Source organism: Dermacentor andersoni, chromosome 2 (genome assembly GCF_023375885.2).
Source record: "Dermacentor andersoni chromosome 2, qqDerAnde1_hic_scaffold, whole genome shotgun sequence".
NCBI lineage: Eukaryota > Metazoa > Arthropoda > Arachnida > Ixodida > Ixodidae > Dermacentor > Dermacentor andersoni.
The window spans coordinates 207,658,006-207,685,891 of record NC_092815.1 but is presented as its reverse complement, the minus strand read 5'-3'; the positions used below and the strand labels follow the sequence as shown (position 1 = coordinate 207,685,891).

At 42.9% G+C, this 27,886-nt stretch overlaps 1 protein-coding gene across 2 annotated transcripts in view; it reads left to right on the top strand.

The window, feature by feature from the left end:
• Nucleotides 1–27,886, top strand: part of LOC126540189 (MIF4G domain-containing protein-like) — a 48,535-nt gene that overhangs the window by 8,783 nt on the left and 11,866 nt on the right. Inside the window, exons 3-6 of one of the 2 annotated variants that reach the window (XM_055075857.2) lie at nt 717–819; nt 12,570–12,697; nt 27,138–27,155; nt 27,186–27,276. In XM_055075857.2, coding sequence (XP_054931832.1) covers nt 717–819; nt 12,570–12,697; nt 27,138–27,155; nt 27,186–27,276 — 340 coding nt within the window. Of the gene's footprint in view, nt 1–716; nt 820–12,569; nt 12,698–27,137; nt 27,277–27,886 lie in introns of both variants that reach the window. The other variant, XM_072286615.1, reaches the window with a different exon arrangement.

The following is a 27,886-nucleotide window of genomic DNA, read 5'->3' as shown; positions in this document are numbered from 1 at the left end:
GCCCGGTGCAAGGGGATTTAATAAACGCACCTCAACATGGCGGCTGTAATGGTGGCATTGCAAGCCACTTGTCTCTGGCTTCATCACTTAACTCATCAGTTCATCAATTAACTTTTCTGCAGAACCACGAGGCTCGGCCTTTGTAGGCCTTTGTGGATCTCTGTTCTGCTTTTGCTGCTGTCTGCCACCATGTTTTCTTTTAGGAGCCAGTCGGAGAGGACGCAACCTTCCCACAGCCAATACATAGTTTAAGAATTGTCAAGAATTGTGGCCCTAGTTTCACAGGGAGGAAGTGTACTTTAGACGTTTGCTACAGGATAACACTTTTTGTCGGTTTCTAGGCAATGCATGTTTTTTGTCTCATTGACGTGGTCTCACAGTGTTTTAGCTGCCTGACACGATATGTCGCTCTTGCTGATTGTAGAAGTGTTTTTTAGTTTTTGTTGGTTAACCCTTGTGAGTAAGTTCATCTTTATGTGCAGAAAATTCCTGTGTGCAAACTGTGATGTTTCTCGCAGTTAAATATGGCCCGGCTCCAAAGTTGAGCATGTGTGGTTAACGTTACTCTGTGACATATGCACTCTGGCATCACTACTTGTTGCTGGACTAGTTAGCTCATGCCTGCCATGGTGTAATGGTATGTGAAATAAAGTCAGGTAAGACCAAGTGTGATAGTCCATTCGAATTAACTGACTATCGTGCTTGTGCCAACCCAGCCTGAACCAAAGAATGCCGCAATTACGCCTACAAGCACCTCGCCCCAGACCGGTGGCTCCCAGAGGTCAACCAAGCCAACCTTGGAAATTTACAGGCCACCCGGTGAGTCACTCACCCCCGTTTGTCACGTGGGATGCACACCGCAAACAAGCTATGTGGTGAGGCATGAGATTTCCACATGCACGTTGTGAGCTGCAGCGGGTTTGTTATCATCAGGGTTGTAATTCGATCCCCTTTGATGTGCCTCAATTCATGCAGTGGCTGTATGGGGTAGCTCGTGACAACTAGAATGGTATTCATGGAATCTGAAAATGTGGGCCTGTATTCACACCGATCCTCCTACATAAGTGCTTTAAATAGCCGACGACAACTCGTGGGATGGCTCCGGTTGTGCAAAAACCGTTCAACATATTCTGTTGTGACTGTCTTCACTGCAGCTTACAGGGACGATTGCTCGCATCTCCACTAGCGTGCTTTGATTTCAGACCATTATCAGAGCAAACCATTTTGGAATTCTGACCTCATAAGCCATTGCAGCTGGTTATGATGAAGGTATTTCTACAGGGAAACAAACCTGCACAAGCATCTGGGACCTGAATTAGTGCTTGTTGTGCTACAACTGATCTTGTGCAGTGATAGCCTGCGGTGATAGTGACTGACTGGGATGGTATATATATATATATATAGAGAGAGAGAGAGAGAAAATTTTCTCCTTTCCTATTCCCCAGTGTACGGTAGGAAACCTGATTTTCCCTTCTGGTTAACTTTGATCCCTTCCTTTCTTCTACTTCTCTACATAAGCACTCTTTCTCATTGGCTGGTGCATGCTGCTAACTTTAATAATTGGCATGATAGTGACATAATCACCACAGTGACTGCCCATTGCCGGTAACCCTTGCATGACAGAGCCTTTGTGAATCCGTGCTTTACAAGCTAATTTACTGCATGGCAGTAACCACACAGTTATTATAGGCAACCATGTCTTTGAATCGGGTCAGATCAGATATCTGGTGAGGTCACTGCTGTATTGTTTTTCACTGTAGCCGGGCAATGACAAAGACAGAAGCAGACACGCAGACAGAAGTCTGTTTCTATCTCAGTCCTTGTCGTGTTGTGCTTGCACATTGTATTAATAATCTAAATCAACTAGCCTGCCAACACGTTTTAGCGGAATTGAGTACTTAAGTTTCAATTCTAGCAACCTTGTGCAAGCTTAGTTTCAATTTTGCTTTTCTTTTATTTCCATTTATAATCATGTTCACATACTACATGTCATCACGCTAATTTGTTATTTGCTATGTGGTACCTGCTTCACCATTGTAGGCATTACATTAGAGGGGTTCAATTCGAGAAAAAAAACAATCACTTTTCAAAAAGCATGTAAAACATATTAATTAGAAATAATAACAACATCGGAGGACAGAAAATTTCTTATTGATCGTACAAATACAAAGATAGCGAAAGGCATAACCCCTGAAAGGGTATGCGCATATTTTAAAGTCATGATCTTCAATTTTATCCAATTTTTCCTAAATTTAGTGCTTTTTACTCTTTGTCGTACTAAGCGTCCTCCCGCAGTACGAAGGGCAAACTGGACAGCCGATATTTAAACGATATTTCAATTTTTTATTCCATTACAGAGGAAACATCCAATGAAAATTTTTTTTTTCAGCTGGGTTTTACATAGGCGTAGTAAAACATAATTTGAATGTGATTCTGATTGTCTTTTGCATTTAACAGGGCTTTTAGTAGAATTTGGGTGCTCGAATCACGGTGGTTAGTTTTTTGTTGTCTCGACTAATGGGTTCCTTTATTTCTAGTTGGCAACACTGGATGCCACTGTCGTTTTATTCAGAATGAGCTTAGTACTTTCCAGCATCCAGGAATGTTTTTGTGACTACCTACTCAAACTCCAGGTCCCTGCAGATAACTGGCCTCTCTGGGAGCCTCCTGCACCAATTCTCATTCAACCATTCACCATTGGTGTCGCTTTTATGAACTGTTTGTCCGCTGCTCTACAGTTGGCTGGGGTGGTGTTGTAATGACGACGGCGGCTGTTCTGCTGTCACGTAACTGTTTGCGCAATTCATGTTTTTTGTGAACTCAGGGGCGTTAATGTCGCAAGGCTGACAGCCTCGCAACGCTTCCACTGTGTTCTCCTCCCGCACAAACCTGGAAATGGGCGACAGTGAGCACCACGAAATGAACAAAGTGGAAAATGGAGCTTCAGCACTGCCGATAGACAAAATGTTGTCCATCTCGTTCCCTTTGGCTGCACCACAGAGATGCCTAACATGTTGTTTATTGATGGTGCCATTTAGAAAGCCCCGCTTTTTTTTAAATTTTTTTCATTTCATGGTGCGCACAGCTGCCCATTTCACAGTTCTGTGAGAACGAATACATGTGTGTTTCTCTCTTTTCTTTTCCTTGGCACCCCTGTATATTAAACCTGTTGTGGCATGCCAAGCCTTTTTCTTGCCTAACCTCTCCACCTATCGTTAAAATTTCTCACTGGCGCGCATGTATTTTGACATACTGGTTTTGATGCACCATATTTACTCAAAAATAGGTCGAACATGAATATAGGTTGACCCCCATGTCAGGTGTGTTTTTCTTTAACTGCACTAAGTTTTTAAAATATAGCTCTGGCAGATAGCACAATTCTAAACCTTGAGCTGAATTATCCGATGAGGTGGCCATTACGTCTATGATAAATGGAAATGATTCATTGAATATTGAACATAATTACAAATTAGCATTTTAATTAATTACTTTACGGCACATATTTCAGTCTACAAATTATAGTCGGTGACTTCGCTAGGCATATCCACTTGGGAAGAATTCTCAGGACTACGTAAGTTTTCAGCTGGTGTTCCGTTTGCTTTTGTGCTTCACTGCATAAAACTCTTTCCTTAAAAAAGTAAGTAGAACAACAGTGCACGTGTACTGCAAGTTTGATGGCACGTATCTTGAAACCGGTGCCATCTTCAGAATTCGTTCAACGTCGGTATGGTTTGCAATTTCACTAGCTACAATTCGTGATCATCAAATATCATGGTATTTGAACTTGTGCTCTGATAATCTAGAGTTCAAATGTAGATGTAGAAAACTACAAGAAAGGTAGTCTGGCCGATCACTGTGCTTGGTGCAGGTGTGTTCCCATGTCTTAGAAATAACTGTGTCATCAAACAGGCAAGAGAACAGATGACAAGACAGATTATTGAAGCAAAGTTAATTGACCAACTTGGTGAATAATGTGTGAGCACCCTTTCTATCTTTCTTCTCAAAAAAGAAAAACACTTTCTGCACAAGGTGTAAAAATCTTTTTGCTGTGCCCACTATAAGTATGGTGCTATGAAATAAAGACCAGCCGCTGTGTATGTCTCTTTACTTTTGTCCCTTGTTTTTTATGCATTGGTATTTGACGATCATGAATGACCGAGTAGCCCGAACTTCAGCTCTAGTGTACCTACAATTCGTAGATTGAAATATGTGTCATAAACTTATTAGTTAAAGAGATAACTAGTGTAACTATGTTAATAATTCAGCATTTTATTTTCTTGTAGAAGCAATGGCTGCCACATCGAGTAATATTGCCCAAGGGTTGGAACTGTGCTATTTGCCACAGGATATATCTTTTAATTGGATGCAGCTAAAAAGAAAAGCTCCTGATGTATTGAACTTGCCAAGAAATATATATGTATATATATAAACTCACACAGAAACAATAAAAGAACTCTGCTACTAAATCTTCTTAGTCGATGCCACAAGCAGCATCTTTGTTGGAATTGCCAGAGAAGTCGTCCTCGTCAGATGCTTTGCATTCATCCTCGGCATCCTAAACAATAATTTTCTCAGTGCCATAGTGTGCATTGTGTTCACAGAATATCTTAAAAGCAGTTTGGAAAATTTTCAGACATGTGTTGTGGTATGCGTGATGGAGGAACTTTGTTGGGAGTAATTTGTTCATGAAAGTAGGTTGATATTCTTTGGTAACGAATATAGGTTGGTAACTCATTTCGGGTAACATATTAAAAAAAAGTGATTGACTTATATTTTAACGAATATGGTAATCGGTTTCCTTGTGCTTCATTCTTCCAGTACACGTGTACGGTGGGTGGGCCATGCAGTTTCAATAACAAAACATGCAGCGCATGTTCAAGAGCAGGCTAGCAGCCTAGCATAATACAGCACCAACATTCTGAGCAGTTTTGAGCCACAGGGCTCAAAATGTAAAATATTGTGTTTTCGTTCATTACTCTGCTTGACATTTTCATTCAAATGTGTTACTTCTTATTACTTGCTTTCCTCCACCAAGGTCCATAGGTACGTGTATTTCAATTACCTGTATCACGATCATCTGTATCTTAATTAAGTTCACCTTAATTAACACCAAGGGTATTGGGTTCGACTCTCAACTATCACAATGTCAGTTGAAATCAAACTTGGGGATAAGGTGGCTTCGCCCACATCTCCATGTTAGGTCGTGGGTTTGAGTGCATTAATTAATTTTGCCTAAATTAACACCAAAGGTCTTGGGCTCGACTTCTACCAAAGGTCGTGGGTCGACTCTCGACCTTCACTATGTCAATTGGAATCCAACTTTGAGATATGGCCAGCTCAGCCATATCTCCAAGTGGGCTCGACTCCCACCAAAGGTCATGGGTTCCAGTGCCTTAATGAACTTTATCTTAATAGCTGTGCTTCAATTCACTTTGCCTTAATTAAGACCAAAGGTCGTGGGTTGACTCTCGACCTTCACGATGTCAATTGGAATCCAACTGTGGAATATGGCCAGCTCAGTCATATCTGCAAGTAGGTTCGACTCCCACCAAAGGTCATGGGTTCCAGCGCCTTAATGAACTTTATCTTCATTAGCTGTGCTTCAATTCACTTTGCCTTAATTAAGACCAATGGTAGTGAGTTCGATTCCCACCACAGGCTGTAGGTTTGACTCTCGACCTTCACGATGGCAATTGGAATCCAACTTGGAGATTTTTGGAGGCATTTTCGCCACACACTTTGACATATCTTAAAACTGGTACTAGTTACAAAATTGTTTCTAATTGAACAGGCCCTGCATGTTAACGGATTCATTTCCTCCATTGCAACGTGTACATTAAGGCTATTAATAATTAATTAAAAGATAATTGACATGATGTTGTCAATTGGAAACTTCTGCACTATGACTTATTTGGAAAGTAATATCTGCCTGTTAAATGTAACCAAAAAGAAGAAGCTGAATGCTGGTATCTGTAACAGTAATAAAAAGAATAGTCTGACATAAGAAAAGAGATCCTGTATAATTTGCTATTTAATTAATGCACACTATTGTGCCTTAAAGTGCGCTTAGAAGGTGAGCGCCTTGTAAGCAAATTACCACTACAGTTGACTTTTTTTGTCGAATTTTATTAAGCTGTTTAGATACAAACTCAGCAGAAATTGTAGACTTTGTTGGGAAATGCTCTAATAGTAGGTTAGGGATTGGATTAAACATAAGATGTGAATTAATCAGTAGCAGTCTTGTACGGGCATTTGGAAATGACCTTGCTTGAAATGCATGAGCCTGTTCATCAGAGAACTGTGCAGCTAGGTCACATGACTGCCTCTGCAATGGGTCCCGCTCTGGCATCTGAAATGATAAAAGACATGTACTATGTAAGTCTCGCAAATGGAAAAACTTGTATTAACTATTGTTCGGGTGCTGAATATTGGACCAGATGCTTCGTGGCCTCATAATAAATCTCAAGCATTGTACTTGTGAACATGTTCTGACAAATCCATGATTTTTCCTGACAAACACTAAATATGCATCGAATATGTACCCACAGTCTCTTGTTACTTAGCCTCAAAAATAAGCATTGCAAAAATCTGACGCGAGTAAAAATTCGCCTTTCTTCAAACTATGTATCTTATCTGCGTCAACACTACCACAATGTGCATACATCGTGCGCACAGCATGTATAGTATGCTATGGGCATTGCATGCACATGTCAGTGTTCCGTACACATCATGATACACCCACAGTCTCTTAATTCACTTGCACGACAAGCTTTTGCTTGGGAACTCTTGCACATTCAGTGCAGCTACAGATACCACAAGGCATCGAACTTAGGCTGCGCTATTAACATGTCAGTTTCAGCATATCGAAAAGTGTAGACGAGCTCTCGAAACAAAGAAACGCAGCCTGAACGGTGCTTACGTGCACTCGCTCTGAATCAACTTGACAAAAGATGGGCACTAATTGCGTAAATAAGATGTGCAGGTTAGGTGTAAATGTGGAGGTCTGTAGGTGGTGAAAATCCGCTGGCTGGAAATGTTCATATCTTGCGAACAAGAAGTGCAGCGACATAGAAACCGTGTAAAGCTGTGCCGACCAAGGAGCCACTGGACGCTTCTGTTAAAAGGTTCCAAGCACTGCCCTATGGTCGGCACTCGGCCAATTTTGCTTGGAGTAGACCGTACTGTATATCTTGATTTCTATATACCCATGGTATTGGTAGCTTAATTCACACTGTTACGTAATGCTAGGAGACTCCAGCACATGTGCATGTAGACTCGAAAGGATTAAATTTTTAAAAGTCCAAGTAACAGCCCTGTTACACTGTACACTTTAATGACATTAGATACGAATGGCATTTGGTGCAACGAATGCCACTCGACCCATGGTGGTGCTACACAGGAAAACCTAATGTTATTCGATCATTCCAAAAATATTGGTGAGAAAAGAACAAGGTATGTGTAGAGTATCTTGAGAGTCAATGTATTTATTTTACACCGAAATAAATGCATGTAAATAATTCCAGAATGTCTGCCCACCATGCACCAAAAGAAGGCTTAGCCAGCTTAGTAGCTATAGCCTATAAATTGAAGACAAACAATATGACTGACACGGCAGTGCTGACCGACGACGCTTAGTTACAGCAGGTGAAGCACTTATTTGGTGATTGCTTTGCATTGCGAGCGAAGCATACTAATCGGAGGAGGAGGTTCGATCATCAAATAGATGCAGATGCAATTTGAGACGCCAAAAACACGTGCACACAGTTGCCCGATTGTTTACAGTGTGGCCGATTAGCAAAGCGACGGCGGCCAGACGCCACTGAGGTAGGGAGCAAAAACATTGACAGCCTGCCATACAACTTTACTATATTTAAAATGACAGGTGCCTTAAACCACACAAAAGTAAACCTTTTTACATAAATGCTTCCCAAATTGTGAATGCTGAATGTCATTTTTTGCCTTGTCTCTGGGGTAAAGAGTGTACATTCACTTTGAGTGCGAAGCCAAATGAGTTTCTCGAACTCATTCGATTGTAGAAGTCATTCAATTCTAATGGCATTAAATATTGCTGTGTAGTAACCAAATGTCAGTCGATGCTGATGCCATTTGATTCGAATGATATCAAAAGGTCCAGTGTGACAGGGGTATTAGTAAGCATTAAATTGTGTAAAACATTTTTTGATATTCGATATCAGATTCAATATTCAGCTTTTTTTTTCTTGATGCGATTCAATATATAATTCGAATTTACTGTTCAATATTCGGTCACCCTTGATCACTACCCAAATGATTCCTTGCCGTACTCTTGGGGTGTAAACCATAGGGATTAGTTGCTGACGTGTTTATCCCAGCAATTCTGTTACTTTGGTGTTGTGATCCTTTAACATACATCAGCATCGAACACACATCATCATCAGCCTATCTTTATGTCCACTGCAGGACGAAGGCCTCTCCCTGTGTTCTCCAATCACCCCTGTCCTGTGCCAACCTATTCCAACTTGTGCCTGCAGATTTCCTAATTTCATCACCCCACCTAGTTTCTGCCGTTCTTGACTGCGCTTCCCTTCCCTTGGCACCCGTTATATAACTCTAATGGTCCACCAGTGATCTACCATAAGCATTAAATGGCCTGCCCAGCTCTGTTTTCTTCTTAATGTCAACTAGCATATCAGCTATCCTCGTTTGCTCTTTGATCCACACCACTCTCTTCCTGTCTCTTAACGTTATGCCTAGCTAACATTTTTCATTCCATCGCTCTTTGTGTGATCCTTAACTTGTTCTCGAGCTTCTTTTTTAACCTCCCAAGTTTCTGGCCCATATGTTAGCAACGGTAGAACGTAATGATTGTGCACTTTTCAATGCCAATTGTAAGCACCAATTGAGGATTTGATAATGCCGGTCATATGCACTCCAACCCATTTTTATTTTTCTGTAAGTATTTTGGTAAGTTCTGTGAAGCCCAAAATAATTTAATGTAAAATGTTTTTTCTTGTGAACCAATTTTAGTTTCGTTTTCTGTGATATCTATGAGTCAGGATGTAGAAGGTGGTTATCTGGGAGCAGAACATTGTGGCATTTCAGTGAATGGCTGTTCAGTGAATTGCATATACCGGACAGTCTGCAGTCTGTTTCATCTACTCCGATGTGCAATAGTAGCCACTGCAATTAGTAGTGAATCCTTGCTGTTTGCAGGCCTCACTAGTACACCATCAAGCTGAACTTGTTGAAGCCGGAACCATGCATTATGAGCTGGAGATTTGCTCTCGAGACCTGGCAGAATGCCTACTTCCCATTCACGATTTACATTGCGAGAAGTTGATGGAAGACGGGAAGAATGTAGGGACGACAGGAGCGCCGTCATTCAACTTAATGTCTATCGAAAACATGTGCCGAATAAATTTACAAGCTCACAAATTAAGCGAGAAATTCCTATTAAAAGTATTGTGACAAAATCGGTAGTCACACAGGTAAGGCACAGTTATATGTTTTATCTAGAAAAGCAAACTCCCACTTATAACAATAGATGAATGGCTTACACAGACTACGCAGGGGTTTGCTTTTCTAGATAACGCTTACATAACTGCATCTCCCCTATATGACCGCTGATTTTGTCCCCCCACTTATAAGTGTCTCATGTTGTTTTTTCGACCTTGTAAGTTTAACTCTTTCCCTACCGCACCTGTTGGATCGTTAGCCCACTAACAATTAGTTGAAACGCAGCTTTTGAAACCTTCCATGCTGCTCACGGACACACTGCTCCATTGGATATGAAGGAGGAGAACTATGTTTTTGTTTCCTAAACAGTTTTTTCTTTTCCTGCTTGCTCCGACATGCTTCGAAGTTCTGCGATCGTCAAAGTTTAAAGCAAAAATGGTCACCTCCAAAAGTGGTGCACGTGCAAGCTTCAAAAGATCGCTAATCTCGTGATTCCGCTGCGTCTGCGGCTGATATTATTGATGGATCGAGCAGCAACATGTCTGAGGATGCCACCTTTTCGTTGGACTTTGACTCTGAGAGCGATGACGTGGCAAACTAGCCCAGAACATTAGCAGCCACAGCCCAGTTAGTGTTGCTTTTTGCTTCGGCTCATCTTTGCTGTTGCTTGGAGTGCTTGAGAGCCTGCCAAGGTGAAGATTTATAGAAACTGCCAGAAATGCTACAATGACAGGAAAACTGAGCAGAAAACAAAAGTTTATACTGCAAGACATGCAACGTTCCGTTATGTTTTACATCGAGGAACTGCTTCGCCACATGGCATGTTGAACTGTAGTCCTTGTAGTTAAGTTTTTGTAGTTGAAGTTATATCGAGGAACTGCTTCGCCACATGGCATGCTCAACTGTAGTCCTTGTAGTTAAGTTGTTGTAGTTGAAGTTACATCGAGGAACTGCTTCGCCACATGGCATGCTCAACTGTAGTCCTTGTAGTTAAGTTGTTGTAGTTGAAGTTACATCGAGGAACTGCTTCGCCACATGGCATGCTCAACTGTAGCCCTTGTAGTTAAGTTTTTGTAGTTGAAGTTACATCGAGGAACTGCTTCGCCACATGGCATGCTCAACTGTAGTCCTTGTAGTTAAGTTTTTGTAGTTGAAGGCCTGTTCACTGAATAATTTAGTCTTTCTTTTTTGTAGATAGTGCCTATTAGTTGCAATACATTTTGTATGTTCATAATTTCTTTTTCCATTTTTTCCTAGAAAATATTATCATGTCTTTCCAAACTTTGTTGACTTTTATCCCATGATATTGATTCAGGCAATTTATATCCTTTTCATGACCTACATCTCGTTAATAAAGCATTTATGCTTGAAAAGTATCCGCATTCTGCTTTTTGTTTATGTATACATAATATATTGAGTGCAGTAGTTCCTTCGGGAATAAAGAAAATCTCGCGTAACCTATAAAAACGCCTATTTTCCACACGGTAGGGAAAGAGTTGATCTAACACATCTTCAGTAAGTGTTAAGTTAAAGGACGGCACTCCTGTCCCTACTTTTGTTGCACTGTAAATCGTGGATCTGTTACAACTCGCCTAACACTGCATCATCGGCATTGCATCATCGGCCAGAGATGCTGTGCCATACTCAGTCATGGTAGAAGATGCTGCCCGCTTATAATGTACATGCACTTTGCTGGCCGACACTGGCAGGTGGTATGTCGGAGCTGGTGGTGTGTTCGCCCAGTGTTGCAACACTTCTCCATGAGGCATAACCTACTGTGTGTTCTCAATGGCTTTTATACTGTGAGCGTTTACACCCTTCTGTAATTTTTCTTTTACTTTATCAGCTTTCCTAGTCGGGATCTGGTGTGGTTGCTCAATGCTCTTATAATGAGCACACTGAGACAAATCGTTACAATTTTTGAGAGCCAGTGTTTCTGCTTTCTTGCTGCTGTATTACCATATAGCTCACACGAGGGAATTAAATAATGTTGTGTTCGATGATGGGATGGAACCGTGGTGTCCCAGCGCAACAGGCCGATGTTCTAACCACTAGTCGGGCCACAACCACCCACACACTTCCCTCATACCAACACCAAGCAGTTCTTTGAGACTGTGGGCATTTGTGCTTAGAACGACAGAAAGCTGAGCTAGTTGGTAAGGATACATTATGCAAAAAAAAAGGTGAGGCTTGAGTCATCTGACGTCACAGTAACTAAATGGGAAACACATTAGAATTGCAGCACAGTAATTAGCAGTCACACTGCTACTGTTCCCAGATGTCAGTCCACACATACCGCTGTGAGGAGAGCGGCACAGCAGCAAAATTGCACTCATTAGAGGCTACTTTCCTCCTCACCGATAAAGATGTCTATAGTATAGTGCCCTGTTTGCAAGGGCCTTGGCAGTTTGGTTTCAATCAACTCATCGCTGCATGCATTATGAACTGGGACGCGTTGGGACAGACAGACTGGCAGCAATAATCAAATGTTTGCAGCAGGGGCATTCCTCAACGTTAATGCCTGCGTTAATTAAAGCTCTTTCTTTGACTTCCTACAGTCTTCTCTATCATCATCATCAGCCTATTTTGTGTCCACTGCAGGACGAAGGCGATCTCCAATTACCCCTGTCCTGCACCAACTGATTCAAGCTAGTATACCTGCGAATTTCTTAATTTCATCACCCCACCTAGTCTTCTGCTGTCCTCGACTGCGCTTCCCATCTCTTGGCACCCATTCTGTAACCCTAATGGGTCATCAGTTATCTAACCTACGCACTACATGACCTGCCCAGCTCCATTTCTTTCTCTGATTAATGTCGGTGAGAATATCAGTTATACCGTCCTCTAATCCACACCGCTCTCTTACTCTCTCTTAATGTTACGCCTAACATTCCTTGTTAGGCGTAAGCATCAAATAAACATCAAAAATCACCTTCATGCATTTGACATCACTACATCTTGTAGAGTGCATTTCCATGACTGACTTTTGTTTCACAGTACTTTTTGTAAAGTCTACGCTGCTCTTTATTGTGGGCTGACTATAGGGCCAGAAAAATGCATTTGGGCAGTTCAAAGGCAACTTATAGCTACAATGGAGAAGCCTTTTACTGTTATTGTTTGCTGTTGCTTCCCAGAGATGCTGTGCCAACAAAACAAAGATATTGAGGCGTCTGATACTGACCGCATCCAATGCCAGCCCTTCAACACCACAACCAACGGCAACCCAGGGACGCATCCGAAGCCAAGACTGGACCATTCTGAGGTTAGTCGCACGGTTCCTGCGATATCTGGAACATGGAAGATCCTTTTCTCTCCATCACGATGGCGAGTCCTATCTTGTTAACCAATCTTTTTTTGTCTTTTTCACATTTTCTCGACCACAAGTGCAGCTTATTAGGATTGTTGTGTCATTTTGCTTGTTTGTTTTTCTGTCTGTTCATTTGTTTTGTTAGCGCTGTGGATGTTTATTACTCAGCTCTGCCTGCTAGCTGAGACATTCACCCATTGGTGCAAAAAGGCTATGGACACTGCTGGAATGAAGAGCGTGTTGTGTTTTTCTTCACTTGCTCTCATTACTCTTGCTATAATGCTGCCACCCTTGGGACAACTGCATTGTTTCTCTAAATTATAAGAAATAATGCAGAAGCATGAAGCCTTAAAGGCTGTCTGCCACTAAATTTTCAATGCGTAAAAAGCCTAGTTTTAGATAGTGCGCATATGCTGCAAAATTTTATGCATTTTAAATATTTTGAATGAACACAGTCATCGTCATCATCAGCCTATTTTATGTCCACTGCAGGATGATGGCCTCTATCTGCGATCTCCAATTACCCCTGTCCTATACCAACTGATTCTTACTTGCCCCTGCGAATTTCCTACTTTCACCACCGACCCAGTTTTCTGCTGTCCTCGACTGTGCTCTCTTCTCTTGGCACCCATTCTGCAAATCTATTGGTTCACCAGTTATCTATCCTGTGCATTACATGGTCTGGCTAGCTCCATCCCTTTCTCTTATATTTAATTAGAATATTGGCTGTCCCCGTTAGCTCTCTGATCCCGCACTGCTCTCTTCCTGTCTCTTAACGTTACACCTGATGTGAGCGGACATAATGAAAAGCCTGCAAAAGACAGATTTTCTTGGTACTGGAACTGGAAAAGAAATGCCTGTACCACTTGTCTGAAATTATGGACACGGCACCCAGAACAGTGAGAAGCAACTCTTCAGTATAAGCTCCACGATTGGGCGGCATTTGCATTGCGCTAAATAACTCTGTGGTGATGTGCTTGGATTTGTATATCTGTGGTTTAACAGCACGAATAAAACAGACACAACGAAACAAATACCACAGACAAATGCTGACTGCCAACTGGAAGTTTATTTGAAATTCTCCAGCCATTTGATACCTTTTCCAGCATTGGCATGCATACACATACCAGTTGCAAATACATCTGCAAGATCAGCTACATCATAATCTTTCATGCAAAAAGCTATTTATTTTTCCGACAAGGCAAGAGAGGGAGTGCTTACACATTTATCTTCTTCCTTTCTAATGTAATAAGCCTCTATTGTTTCCCGTTCCCTCCTACATACTATGACTTGCTTCTTCAAATATGGCAGTGCAGGGACACTTGTTACAATGTCCTGCTTAATGACTCAGTTCTAAATATGAACCAACTAGTCCTCATCAAGATCTTAGTAATGTATATCTGCTAACCACAAGTTGCATGCACATGTTGTCAGCTTAAGGGCTATATTCAAAGGGTGTTGTACTTAAAAGGTTGGATGATTGCCAGCCCTGTAGATTTTTGCAAGGGTGCTTCATTAATATATACACTACTTATTTGTAGCCAAGCTCTGCAAGTTGAAATTTTGTTGCTGTTGAACTTCAGGAGTCCTGTGGACCATGAGCACAAGGTGGTGTTCAAGGTTTGTGAAGTACTGTATATAAGAATATAGCATCTGAATCAGGGTTAACTTGAAGCATACAGTGGCAACATGGACTGGCTGAACAGTTCTGGTGGACCTAGGTATACCACATCTAAATTGCAGCTAGGAAGAGCTTACACTTTTGTTTGATCTCTGTCGGGTTCACAGTGTTCATTACCAGACAGATGAGAGTGAAGAGACTGACTCACATGAGTGTACATAAGTTTTTAGTTGGTTCAGTCTTCATAAGCTAAGTGTTCTGCAATTTAGATTTACTTATATTTGTGACGATGTCAAGGGTCACCAGTTCTTCAATGAGTCTCTGGCATCTTGGGTGGTTGAATGTCCTCCTAATCGTCCAGTACATTACCGCATACACAGCACTCGTCCAGTTAGCTTTGGCAAGAAACACTCTTCAACAAATTCACTGTCCGTGCTTGCATTGCTCATACCTGCGGCCATGTCCCCCTGCTGTCCAAGCATACCAGTCTGGGCACCTTGGCCACACAGAAGACAAAGGAACCTCAATGTGCCATTTCTGTTAGGGAGGGGAGGTTAGGCAGAAGTTTACACACGAGATGGCTCAGACAGAGCTCGCGGCGGTGGCAGCATGTGTTCAGTGACCTAGGGGTGCCAAGTGCCGAAAACGGCAAATTGTCACTTGGAAGTGGGTAGGCAAAAGAAAAAGAATCCGAGGACACTTAAGCACTTCTTATAAATTGTGAATGTGAAAGCATTAATGTCCACTTGAACACCGCTGAGCAGTCTTTCAAATTATGAACTCTTTGCAGTCAAGCGAAGAAGCTTGGCACGTTTGAAGTTGAGAAGCTTGTTACATTTTGATTTGGCCTTATAGAGGTGCAGTTAGAATGCAGGCAAGAGCTTGCGCCGACAAGGAGCGTGTGGATAACACAGGCTTCCGAGAGGAAGGGTGACATGGCATTGTGGTGATGCCCTCTCCCCTCATGCAACACCTGGCACGCCAGCGCAGCAGCAGGTGTTCTCCTTTGCCCACTCTGCTCCGTCGAGGTGTGCTTGCACCATGGTGTCACAGCCAATTGTAACTCCGTCGATGTGTGCTGGTGACATGGCGTCGCAGCCAATGTTAATGGGAGGTTAGGTGCTGTTTTGCTGCTACAGATGGCAGATGTGAGGTTTTTTTTTTTTGCACAATTAGCCTTAGGCGCTTTCGCATCAAAAAGTATGTGTGTTTATCTTTGAGGAGAGGGTGAAGGCACCCTCACCCAAAGTGATCCAAAAGGGAGAAACGGGGAACATACGGTCTACAGCAAGACTAGTTTCTAATCTCAGAAGGATTTACTGTGAGGGGGAGAGAGAGAGAAACATACTGTGAAATTACTGAAGGTGGACCCAGCTTAATGAACAGCATCCTCAGCATTGCATATGGCAGTTGTTACTAACAGCACTTCTCCTACATACCGTGCGAGGCTACTTTGATCGTGACATACGAGTAAGACCTACTTGCATAGAGGACGAACTTGCTATCATTTAGTTTTGTGGCAAGTTATTTTTATTAGGCTTGTTTTGTTTGTTGTGCTTGTAGATATAGTGTATGTTGCAGCCGTATTGCTTATAATAGAAGTAGTATTATGATTATTTTCTCCTAGTTAGGTTTGTTTTAGTGTTTGCGCGTCGTACCTGCTTAGCTTATAAAAAGCATTCAATAGTGACCTTGAGATTTAAAGATTTTTGAGCTTGCGTATTTGTTTTTTCTTGTTAATATACTATGTGTTGCACCCACTACCTTTGTATTGAGATTAGAATGATTGATTACTTTTGTGTGGCTTGTTATTTGTACTAAGAATGTTTTATTATTATTTTTTTGTGCTTGTTACAGGATTGCTTGTCAGAATGTCAGATCTAGAATGTCAGAGCTAGAAGTACTACTTGATTAGCGGAAGTTTATTACAGAGAATTGTTCTCTAAGCAAGTGAAACTAGCAGCAGCAAAGTTGCTCTAATCGAGAAACATTGTGTTGCTTATCAGTATTTCCTGTTCCAAGTTAACTGCTGCTTCAGTGCTATTTCTAAAGATATATCATCGTTAATATTAACTAGCGTGTATATATATCCCAAAAGATGTGTGCACCAAAGGACAAGCTTTTCAAATATCTGTCCTGCTTCCCAACCCCTGGTGTTGTGTACATGAAATTTTAACGAGTTCGCCAGGGGCAGGTGTGCATGGGTTAACGCCTCTACAATGGCACGGCTTTCTTACGTGACATTTCCGTTTAATTTACCTGGTGGTGGGCTTGGTGTTCATCAAGTACCTATGATATCATAGGGACCTACGTGAAGCAGCACCTGACAGCAGCTTCACAATTGTTAAATTTTCTAAGGAGACGTCTGTACATGCAATGTTGCTTGTACAAGGCACTCTTTCTGCACTTTCTCAGATACCGCTTGTCTGCACAGTCATGCATTGTTATTATATGACATTTATTAATATGGACTACTTGACCTATGGACAGCTATCGCGGCCTAGGCACCAAATTTTCCATTGTATTTCCACATTGTTGATATGGACACTTGTTGCGCGTACACTGGATGGAGGGGAAAAGCGCCAAACTCGTAGAAGCCCATCTATTTTTATTCCGGTGAAGCAACGGTACGTATGGCGAGGACCTCATCTAAATCATCATCATCAGTCTAATAATGTCCATTGCAGTGAAGGCCTCCCACTGCGATCTCCATGCAATTACCCCTGTCTTGTGCCAGCTGATTCCAACTTAATTGGCTTGCGAATTTCCTAATTTCGTCACCCCACTAAAATTTATGCCATGCTCAACTGCTTCCCTTCCCTTGGCACCCATTCTGTAACTCTAATGGTCCACTGGTTATTTACCCTACACATTGCATGGCCTGCCCAGCTCCATTATTTTCTCTTAATCTCAACTAGAATATCAGCTATCTCAGTTTGCTCTCTAATCGTGCACACTGCTCTCTTCCTGCCTCTTAACGTTACGCCTAATATTTTTTGTTCCATTGCTCCTTGTGCAGTCCTTAACTTGTTCTCGAGCTTATTTATGAAACTCCCAGGGTGTCTACCAATCGGGAAAACCGGGAATTCTCAGGGATTTTGAATAGTCTGGAAATACTCAGGGGAAACTCGGGGAATTTGTGCTTCTATCAGGGAAAATTAGCTGTAATTTTATTGAAAGGGAACGAAAGTCGCAGTAATGCTGGCTCGCGTAACAGCGAGGGATCGTAATCAATCGTCTTTTGACGCCGTGTCGTCGGCTGTATGGGCGTCTTGCGCTGGAGTTTGAGGTATAGTAGCGGCGCCTGGTGGCGGTGCGGAAAACAACATCTGGGTCGTGCCAGTTTGGGTTGTAATGAGCCCTGGCTGTGGCGATCGAAGCACGTTTCTAGGCCGAGTTTTGCGTCGATTCGCACTTTTTTATGCGCTGTTGAGAGTGCGAAAAGGCTCGTCACTTCTCACAGACCACGCCGACCACGCTGCGAGCTCGCCGCAGCCTATAATTTAACGAAAACAGACTCTCCGTGTGCCGTGGTACGTAAATGCTGGGAGCAGAAGGATTCGGTGATGCCGATCCGGAGAGACCTAGCCCAGCCTCGAAAAGGCGTCACCGTCATTACTTCTGCGTCGTGGGCTGCCATGAACAAGAAGGCCTGAATCTCAACATCAGATTCTACCGTTTTCCTTCAAGCCCTCACGAAGTGGAGTGTCGGGCGCGCTGCATAGCTGCAGTTCGTCGCGCTGAGTAAGCGAAACTTCGTGCCATGCTGACTGCTTCGCCTGTCTTGAAGCTTGCTTGATTATCTGCGTTCGAAATTTCGGTCTTTTGCACCTACAGTCCCGACAGCAGACCGACATAGCAGCAGGCATGGCTGGTAATTCACGATTCGAGACCCGGCCACAGCGACAATTAACAATTCTACCGATGCGAAGTGGTGAAGTGTGTGCAAATGAGCACAAATGGTCGGGCTCATTCGATGACAATTCACTACTCCACTACGAGCAGCACAGGTTACGAGAGTTAAATGCGCTCATCCTTGATCTCAAGCCAGCACGTTGAGGTAACGCAGCAAGGCAGTATTGATTGCAGCACATCGATGTTCGAGCGGTGTCATTAAAAGCTACATCAAGCGAGCAGCGCACAAGCTCGCGCTACAACGCGATTCGCACGTACGTGCGAGCTCATATCCATTGCATCAGTTTAGCGACATGCAGTCAACAAAGATTGCAGGATGCCCGCCGTTTGGCGGCATGTCGAAAGACCGCTGCCGTCGCGGCGCGTACGATCGTGCGCTCGAGCAGTTCGTACATCGCGGCGCGTACCGTCGTGTGCTCGAGCAGTTCCGTACACATGATGTCTGCTTATCGCTGCTGTGGATTCATTTATAGCACGCATTTCCTCGCGTTTGTGCGCCTGAATCTAGCAGCTAGCGTGCAAACCTTACCTGTAGTTCCACTTCGTACGCGGCTCGCTTCACTTGCGATTGACACCGTGCTAAAACTTCGCCGCCTAATTCTTGAACAGCGTACACGTATTCGGCACTGCATAATTTCTTGCCTTTACGCAGCGTGCCACCCCCGAAAAAATCTTCGGCGCCCGATATACGCAGCAGGCCGTGCTACAACACAACCGAAAGTGGCGGGTCCATATTGTAAGCGTGCTTTCCGAAGCCGACGACCGAGCTTGGTACGACCCATTTTAGGACAGAGGGCGCTTTTTAGCACCTTTCTCGCAGCGCCCCCTGGGCAATGCAAGAGCCCCATACAGTCAATGGCCGACTTTCCGGACGCCCGACGGCTCCGTGGCACTGTCACGTACCCCGTAGAATCAGTGTCTGAGAACGTCTGAAATTTCAGACACAAGAGCCCTTCGCCGTCCGATTTTCCGGACTTTCTGCCGTGACCGCAGGTCCGAAACTGCATTAATCAAAGCCACCACTGCCGCCGTTTTGATTACCTCGCCACCGTGGCAAACGCTAGGCCTAGCTGCTTCAATGTTCGTTATAAAGCTTCTTGCCGTTCGGTGCCGGGTTTTTCATTGAAAGAATTCACCGCTATAAGCAGTGGCACTGACTCCGTCTTTGTGGTCCTCGCGATTGGCTTCGAAGCTCGGAAAGTATGGCGCGCTGCATAATGCCGGTTCCCAAAAGTCAGCTTTGCCTCAATACCAAAGTATTACGCGGTGAAGCATAACAAGTGTGGGAAGGCGCAATTGTCACGGGACACAGTATGTATTCCTTAATTATACACGCGTCCATCCACCATCTCTTGTCACAGTACGGGCACCGATATGCCTAATAAGGGTGATGGTAGCCTTTTCGGATGTGCCTGTGGTGATTTGAGCCTTTAATGGCAGTAAAAGACATGCATTCATTTTTACGGACTGCCTGATTTTACGGACGTTTTTGCGGCCCTTAGGGAGTTCGAAAAATCGGACGTTGACTGTACAGCTGACGAAGAGGATGCTTAAGATGGTCTGCGGGGCAAAAGTGCGGTAGAAGGAGGTTGAGAACAGAAAGGACGTACGCATTGAGGAATGAACGAGAAAGGAAGCCTGCCGCCGCTTTTTTCAAGGAGCTTGAGCTCAAAAAACAAAGTGTTGGCTGATGTTGGAATGCAGGTGTTTCTCATCCAAACCAAAATATACTCGCTAAAGCAGCGAAATACAACACTGAGGTGTTGTGCGCGGGCTGAGAGTATGTCAGGAGAGTTGAGGTTGACTTACAAGCTGTTGAGAGAGAATCTCAATTGTGACAAAATTCGGGCCTCACACCAATGAGCTTGCTATAAATTGATAAAAGTAGCTCATATCACCTTCAGTCATGGCGTGCACATTTGTACACGAGACCTATTTTTACGATTTCTGTGCAGTGGTAGCAAGGAATAGAGCATGAACATTAGGCTTATGGCAAATTGAACATTCTGTTAACCTAAATTACTTCTATTTTGCTTCTGAGTGATATGTATCATTACAGAGTATCGCTTTGGTGAAGGCACTACCATGTTTTATGTGATGCTTGATGTGGGGCATGTCGGTATAGCAACCTTGAAATATATAAATTTTTTTCTTTCTTGAAATGCTTGAGGCTAATGAATAAATTGTGCATGTAATTCGAGTGGGGGATTTAATCCTTTTTATGAAGAAGTGTAGCATGACTGACTTTACAATACTCAAATATTTAGTTACTCCGTAATTATAATGACGCATCATAAAATGCATAAAGAGTCATTCTATCACCTCGATTTTCTTTCAGTTGAGTCTCAAGTACCACCCATGTTTCACACATATGTAACGACAGTCGACCATAATTCGTGAGTGAAGTGGATATTCGAATACATTTGTTTTTGTATGCATCTCATTTTTATTCATATTTGAGAACGTTGCACTCGATTTGCAATGAGTTTTACCATTTTTTTCAATGTTATTTTATTCACTGTGCATTTTACTAACCCTTCGCTTCAGATTTTTTTTTTATATATAAAGTAAACTCCTTATTCCATACTCCTTACTATTCAAACTGGATTAAGTCATTTCTTAGCATGCTTACTAGAGAGTGACAGCATCGGGCGACATAGTGTCAGCCTGTTTTGACGTAAAACAAATTCTGTGTCACTCAGGGAATTTCGCAAAGGCACTCAGGGAAAACCTGGAAAACACAGAGAATTTGGAAATGTCATCTTGGTAGACACCCTGCCTCCAAGTTTCTTCTCCATATGTTGGCACAGGTAGAATGTATTGATTGTACACCTTTCTTTTCAATGATAGTGGTAAGCTCCCAGTCAGGATCTGGCAATGCCTGCCATATGCCAACCCATTTTTATTGTGTAAATTTCCTTCTCATGATTAGGGTCCGCTGTGAGTAACTAACATAGATAAACGTGCTCCTGTACAGACTCTATAGGGTGTGACATTACCTTTGTCTTCGGCATGTCAATCTTCAATGCCCATTCTTACAATTTCTCAGTTAAGGTTCTCAGTCATTCGTTGCAATTTATCGCCAGTGTTGCTGATCAGCACAATGGCACCTGCAAACAAAAGGTCGCTGAGATATTCGCGATTGATGCTTGCTCCTAAGCCTTCTCAGTCTAATTCTGTGGTATAAAGGTTATAAACAGGGATAAGCTGCCTCAGATAGCTGGCTTATCCCTGTCTATAACCTTTATACCACAGTGTGCTACTCCATCTGTCAGCCCCACATCTACACATTCGCACGGGCTTGACCTATGTTTTGCATACAGTTCAGCCTCATGACTACAACCAATATGTATGCCTCCGCATCAGAAAGAACAAAGTGTCTTTCTCTCTTATTCGTTGTTACGTCCCGCCATCAAGGCAGTTTGACTGCAAAAGCTGCGAATGGGTGTCGTGGGGATGAACGAAGACCACAGACTGTCCTCCATATATGTGAAAGCAGCTTCCAAGGGTCCAGTGATTCACAGACATCAGCATACCTTCAAACACAAGGCTTGAATGTATCGACCTAGAAATGTGCATTGATAGCATTCACACGTAAACCTATGACACCATACCCAGTCTCGAATAATGGACACACCACCACCTGTGGAAGAACCTATCAATTTTTGGGTGTAATAATTGACCAAAATCTTTCCTGGGGCCCTCATTGCACGTACCTGAAGAAAAAACTTGATTGCCCAGGTACTGAGATTCATGTGCTGGAAAACATGGGGCACATCTGTACACTCCATGCTTCAATTGTACAGAGCTCTGTTCCTTGGGTATTTACGCTACAGCCTTCCAGTGTTGTCTAGTGCATGCAAGTCAAATATTCGCTGATTGGGGAGCTTACAGGGCCAAGCACTGCGCACGCATTCAGGACTTCCTCGCTGTGCTTCAACAGCTGCAAAAATCATGCTCGCCAAAGATCATTCCATCCAAACATACGTTGCTGTGGATTGTCTCAGGATGCGTATCTGTCATCTCTCCCACGTCCCTGATCATTGCTTGGCGTTCTTGCCATCGCAGAGACCTCGTGCAACTTTTTCTGAAGTTATAATCACCCGTACAGATTGTCTTCCATTAGGATACATACCAGCAGCAAGGCCGTCATTGCTCTTGTGGTGTCTCCAACAGCCTCAGGTGCGCCCGAGTATTCCGGGCGTAAAGAAGAAAGCCAATCAGCCAACAATAGCTCCGAAACAGATGACACTGCTATTAATCAATGAGGGATACGGGGACCGAATGCGCATCTATATTGATGGTTCAGTTTCACCTACCATATCTTCAGGTGCCGTTGTCATTCTGGCTACGAAAACCACAATGAAATTCAAACTGTTCCACATGACAACATCAATGGCGGCAGAGCTTGCTGCCCTGCGTGCTGCTGTTAAATATCTCGTGCAAGAGACACCTCAGAAATGGGTAATTTTTGGCGACTCTAAAGCAGCACTTCAGAGTCTGAATTTTGCCCTATATCATAGGACTCGTGAGCAGCTGACATATGATAAGTGATCACCATCAAGCTATCACTAAAAGGCGTGAAATTATATTCCGGTGGCTACCTGGACATACCGGCATTGCTGGTAATGACCTCGCCGACAAAGCCCCCCTGGTCTGCCCATCTGGAAACCCGACCAGTTCCAATCCCCTATCCAGAACTGACGCAGCAAGAAAGCTTCATATCGTTGCTAAAGCTATGACACACAAATAGTGGTCTTCCGACCTCCCAAAGTGACATCTTCATAGGCTGGATCCATCCTTAAAGCTACAAGTGCCATCAAATGTTTCCCGCTCTGAGGTGACAGTATTGTGCCGCCTCTGGCTCGACGTGGCATTTACGAAGGCCTACTCGTTCTGCATTGAAATGGGGGATACACCCTTGTATGACCCTCATGGAACCACAGAAACGATTGAACACAATCCATGTATCTGTCCCCAATAAGACATTGAGCGTGAAGCTCTCCGGACAGCATTTAACCAGCTAGACATTAGACCATTTTTGGTAGTGAAGCTCCTTGGACCACGGCCGTACGCATACAGAAAGACAAGAAAGCACTGTTCAAATACCTCAAGTCGACAGGTCTTGACGACATCTTTGCTTTTCGTTACGTGCACATGTTTTCAAATTGTTATTGGAAAGTAATATTGACTTTGTGCTCGAAAACCTTCTTGCTCTTTGTTTTTGCTCTTTGTATTCTTTTTTTCTTTTTTTGCTCTTTTGCTCTGAAATGTACGTACCTGTGCCTAGTGTAAGGCTATTACTTCATTGTTAACCACTCCTGCCCTGGCTGCCAAAAGGCAGCTGGCAGTATTGTACAAGTAAATAAATAAATGCTAGGAGTTCATATTCGACATGATCTTGCCTTGCCACCAGCAGAAAGAACACAGACATTTTGTGCAACTATTTGTGCTTATTGCATCATTTACTGGCACAAGTCGACTGTCGCTTCATTCTTGGTGTCTGGTTCAAACCAAAGTGGTCCTGATAGACCTGGAATTATATCATTAAAAAGAAATTTGAGCTGGCTTTTCTGGCTTTCTCTGTTCCATGTGTATGAGAAATACACCTCGACTGTATCCATGTTTTTACTTATGGTCTGGCCACACTCATTTACTTGGCTGGAGCCATAATTTTCCCAGCGAGAAGCCACATATCCTGCACAACGACATTGAGTGCTATAGAACTTGCAGGTTTCATGCTGCCCTTTATCTCATCAGTTTATCTCATCAACGCCAAAGGGCTTCGCAGCTTTGGTTGGAGAAAAGAAAAAGTTTAAAGACAGCACTGCTGGCTCTACTGAACCTCACCCTTGAAGGAGGAGCTGGTCCCACTCCGAAACATTGAGTACATTAAATAATCTTTTAGATGGTGTCAGACCCAGTCCTTTCAAAATCAGTTATTCCCGACCAGACAGATATCTGTCAAATGTTCATCTTTGCACCTACGAGACTATTCAGTCAGTTTATAAAGATGGCACATAAGAATACATCCTATTATCATGGACAGATACAGCTAGAAAACTTCATGCTTGCCTGAAACATTATATGTTATCTGCATGGAACATGCAAGTTTCAAGATAGCCAACTGCACAACCTTGACTCTATGCCTCTGAATCCCATCTAGTTATCCTTACGCGAGGTCACCTTGCTTTTTTGGTTATGGCTAGGACTACTTGCCTCTATGAAGTTACTTGCCCTCCATTAAGGGATGACCGGTGTTTTTTTTTGTTTGTTAATTTAGTGCATGATAGAACATTGGTTATTTCTTTAAACGGAGCTTGACTGGGTTTATTTAGCACCAGCGCAAAAGAACAGGTGTAGTTGCATGGCTATGGGTATGTAGAGTGGGGATTCGAGAGCTAAGGACCACAGAGGGCTCAAAGTTGACATAGGAGGACAAGGGCTGCAAATATAGACTGAGAATGGAGCACTTAATTCGCCAGCACGAAATGTCCCTTGATATATGGTGGTGCCTCGTCTAAATTCTTGTAGCAGCCAATAACGTTGCATTTGATGACTGGTCACGAGGAGAGACAAGCATGTTTTTGGTGACTTAGCTGACACATATTGTGCTAGCACACTCACAAATGTGCTGGCTCTCATTGATAACAGGCCACCTTTTGCTTGGCAGAAAAAGGCTGCTAGGCTGTTCAATTATTTCTGAAGAAATCTGAGGGCCAAACTTACCACAAATTAATTTTGCATTTTTAAAGGTGCACCGGTACACGGTCACATGGATGAGTTCTTTTACTATGGCTGTTTTAGAGCAGGAGACATTGTTGGCACTTGCTAGGTTGTCGTTGGTTACTGATATAAGACAGTTAACTAGGTCTTGGCAGGCACTGTTTAAATCCCAAGGCATCACAGTGAGCTGCAGGTACAGTAACTTTGGGTGCGGAAGTCATCCAAACACTCATTTTTGCATCCTTCTGCAAAACAAGGCCTTCTCTTGCCATGTACTTTGCTATTACAGAAATCTATTGCTGAAATGCTATTGCAGAAGTGTAGAAAAGAAGCGCTCATCATTTTTTTCTCACTTTATTGCTTCACATAGTAGTTACAAGTTTTCTTGTAACTACTAGCTGTTCAACTTATAAAAAAACAATTAATAGATCAGCTGGTCTACACTAATAAAATAATCTTTCAGAACTCTACTTACATAAATTTCACCGCAAAATGTTGTGTACTTGAATATAAAACGAAAACCAAACATCCATTTTCTTAATTGCATGCCGAAACCTAAGCAGGGGTACCTCAAGCTCATATACGTAGCAGATTTCCGTGCTTTTTGTATTTGGGTCATTGTGGCCCTGTGAAACTTCTCTAAGCTTGCCGCATTCATTCTTTGGCTCCTTCAGATACAATGTATTCCATATTCCCAGAGAAAAAAAAGGATTAATTAGGCTTGAGTAGATGGCGTCATAGTGAACTTGTGTGGGACTTCGAGGTGGCATCTGTTTTTTGCATCTGTACTTCAGGGTGTCTATCAACCGGGAAAATGGAATTCTCAGGGATTTTGAATAATGTGGAAATACTCAGGGAACAAAGTGAATTTGTGCTTCTATGAGGAAAGTAAGCTGCAATTTTATTGAAAGAGGACGAAAGTCACGGTAATGCTGGCTCACATAACAGAGAGGGATCGTAATGAATAGTCTTTTGACGCTGTGTAGTTGGCTGGAGGAGTTTCCAGTGTACAGTCAATGACTGACTTTCCAGATGCCCAATAATTCGGACGGCTTCACGGCACCACCACGTATCCCATAGAGTCAATGTATCAGAATGTCTGAAATTTTGGACGCAAGAGCCCTTCGGGCCGTACAATTTTCCTGACTTTTTGCCGTGACTGCAGGTCCGAAACGGCATTAATCAAAGTCACCACTGCCGCCATCTTGATTATCTTGCCGTCATGGTAAACACTAGGCCTAGCTTTAGCATTGTGTTCAATGAGGCTCGTTGGTTCATCTTCATAATAAAAACAGGAACAGTGCAACAGGACGAGCGAGTAAAGAGCACAGGTCAGAGTGCTGACTAGCAACCAAAAGCTTTATTTGCAGAAGCAGTGTATAAAGACATCATTGAATGTGACATTAAGAACTGAAAAAGAAGGATAAGCGTCAGCTACGGAGATAATCCGTTCTTTTGTTGAGAGTGTGAGGGACGCAGAACTGACGCACGCATCGTCGCTTTTAAATGTGCAAAATGCCTCAAAGATTTCCCGCGGCAATTTTGCCATTTTTTCAAGGCTATTTTATTTGCTGTGCGTCTTACTAACCCCTCCCTTCTGATTTCTTTTTGAATAGAATAAATGCTACTCCTTACTATTTAAACTGGATTAAGTTGTTTTTTTATGTTTAGCTTGCTTACTAGAGAGTGACAGTATTGAACGCCATGATGTCAGCCTGTCTTCACGTAAAACAAAGTTCTGTGTCACTCAGCGAATTTGGAAATGTCAACTCGACACCCTGGTTCAATATTGCTTATCAGGCCTTTCTAATAGCAGAAGTTGCTTTTTTGGTATTATATAAGGGTAATTTGCTAATAAATCTCTACTACTTTTTTTTTTCTTCGGTGTTTCTTTTAACATCTCTCTTTTACTGCTTGTTTCTGGGCTACTTGGTTCATACTTGTTGCGGTCGACAAGACACGGGAGCAGTTAAGAAAATGATTGGACAGGAAAGAAGGCCACAACTACTTGTGACTGACTTTCTTTCCTGTCCGGTCGTTTCCTTAATTGTTCTCGCACCTTTTCCACCACAAGAAATCCCTCTTTTAGTTCAGGGCTCTGTTAACCACTTCAACGAATGGACCTCTGCACAGGTTCCAGATGTTGTGCTGGCTCGACAGACTGCTTTGTTGGCCTGTGAGGAACTGCAGCCCGCTGGCGGCAGCCCACAGTCGCACAGTGATTACAAGAAGGACGAGTACAGTCTTCTGATGGTTAAGCAAGCTTTGCAAAGTGAGTGAATGGTGGCAAGCAGCGTTGTCAAACTTTAGCTTGTCATCAGCCTATTACATTTCTGCTGCAGGGTGAAGGACTCTCTTGCTGATCTCTGATTACCCCCGTTATGTGCCAGCTGGCACTATCTTATGCCTGCAGATTTTGTAAATTCGCTACACCACCTCATTCTTTGCCGTCGTTGACTTCGCTTCCCTTCCCTTGGCACTCGTTCTGTAATCCTCATAGGCCATTGGTTATCTGCCCGATGCATTACATGGCGTGCCTTAACTCAATTTCTTCCTTCTAATCCCAGCTGTGATATTGGCTGTCCCTCTTTGCACTCTAATCCCCACCACTTTCTTCCTGTCTATTGTGTTATGCCCGTCATTTTTTGTTACATTGCTCATTGGACTGTCCTTAGCATATTATATGTTTGGCTATATACTTTACACCAAATTGAGTGCTTTTAGGAACTTGGCCACAAGAATTTTGTGCTTTGTACTGCTAGGGTGGCCCAAGATAAACCAAACCCAAAACAAGTGAAAAACATGGGAACTGTATAGTGATATCAATAAGCAAAACATTGTTCATCTTGTGTCAGTCGCTCTTTGATGAGCTGGAAGATGTA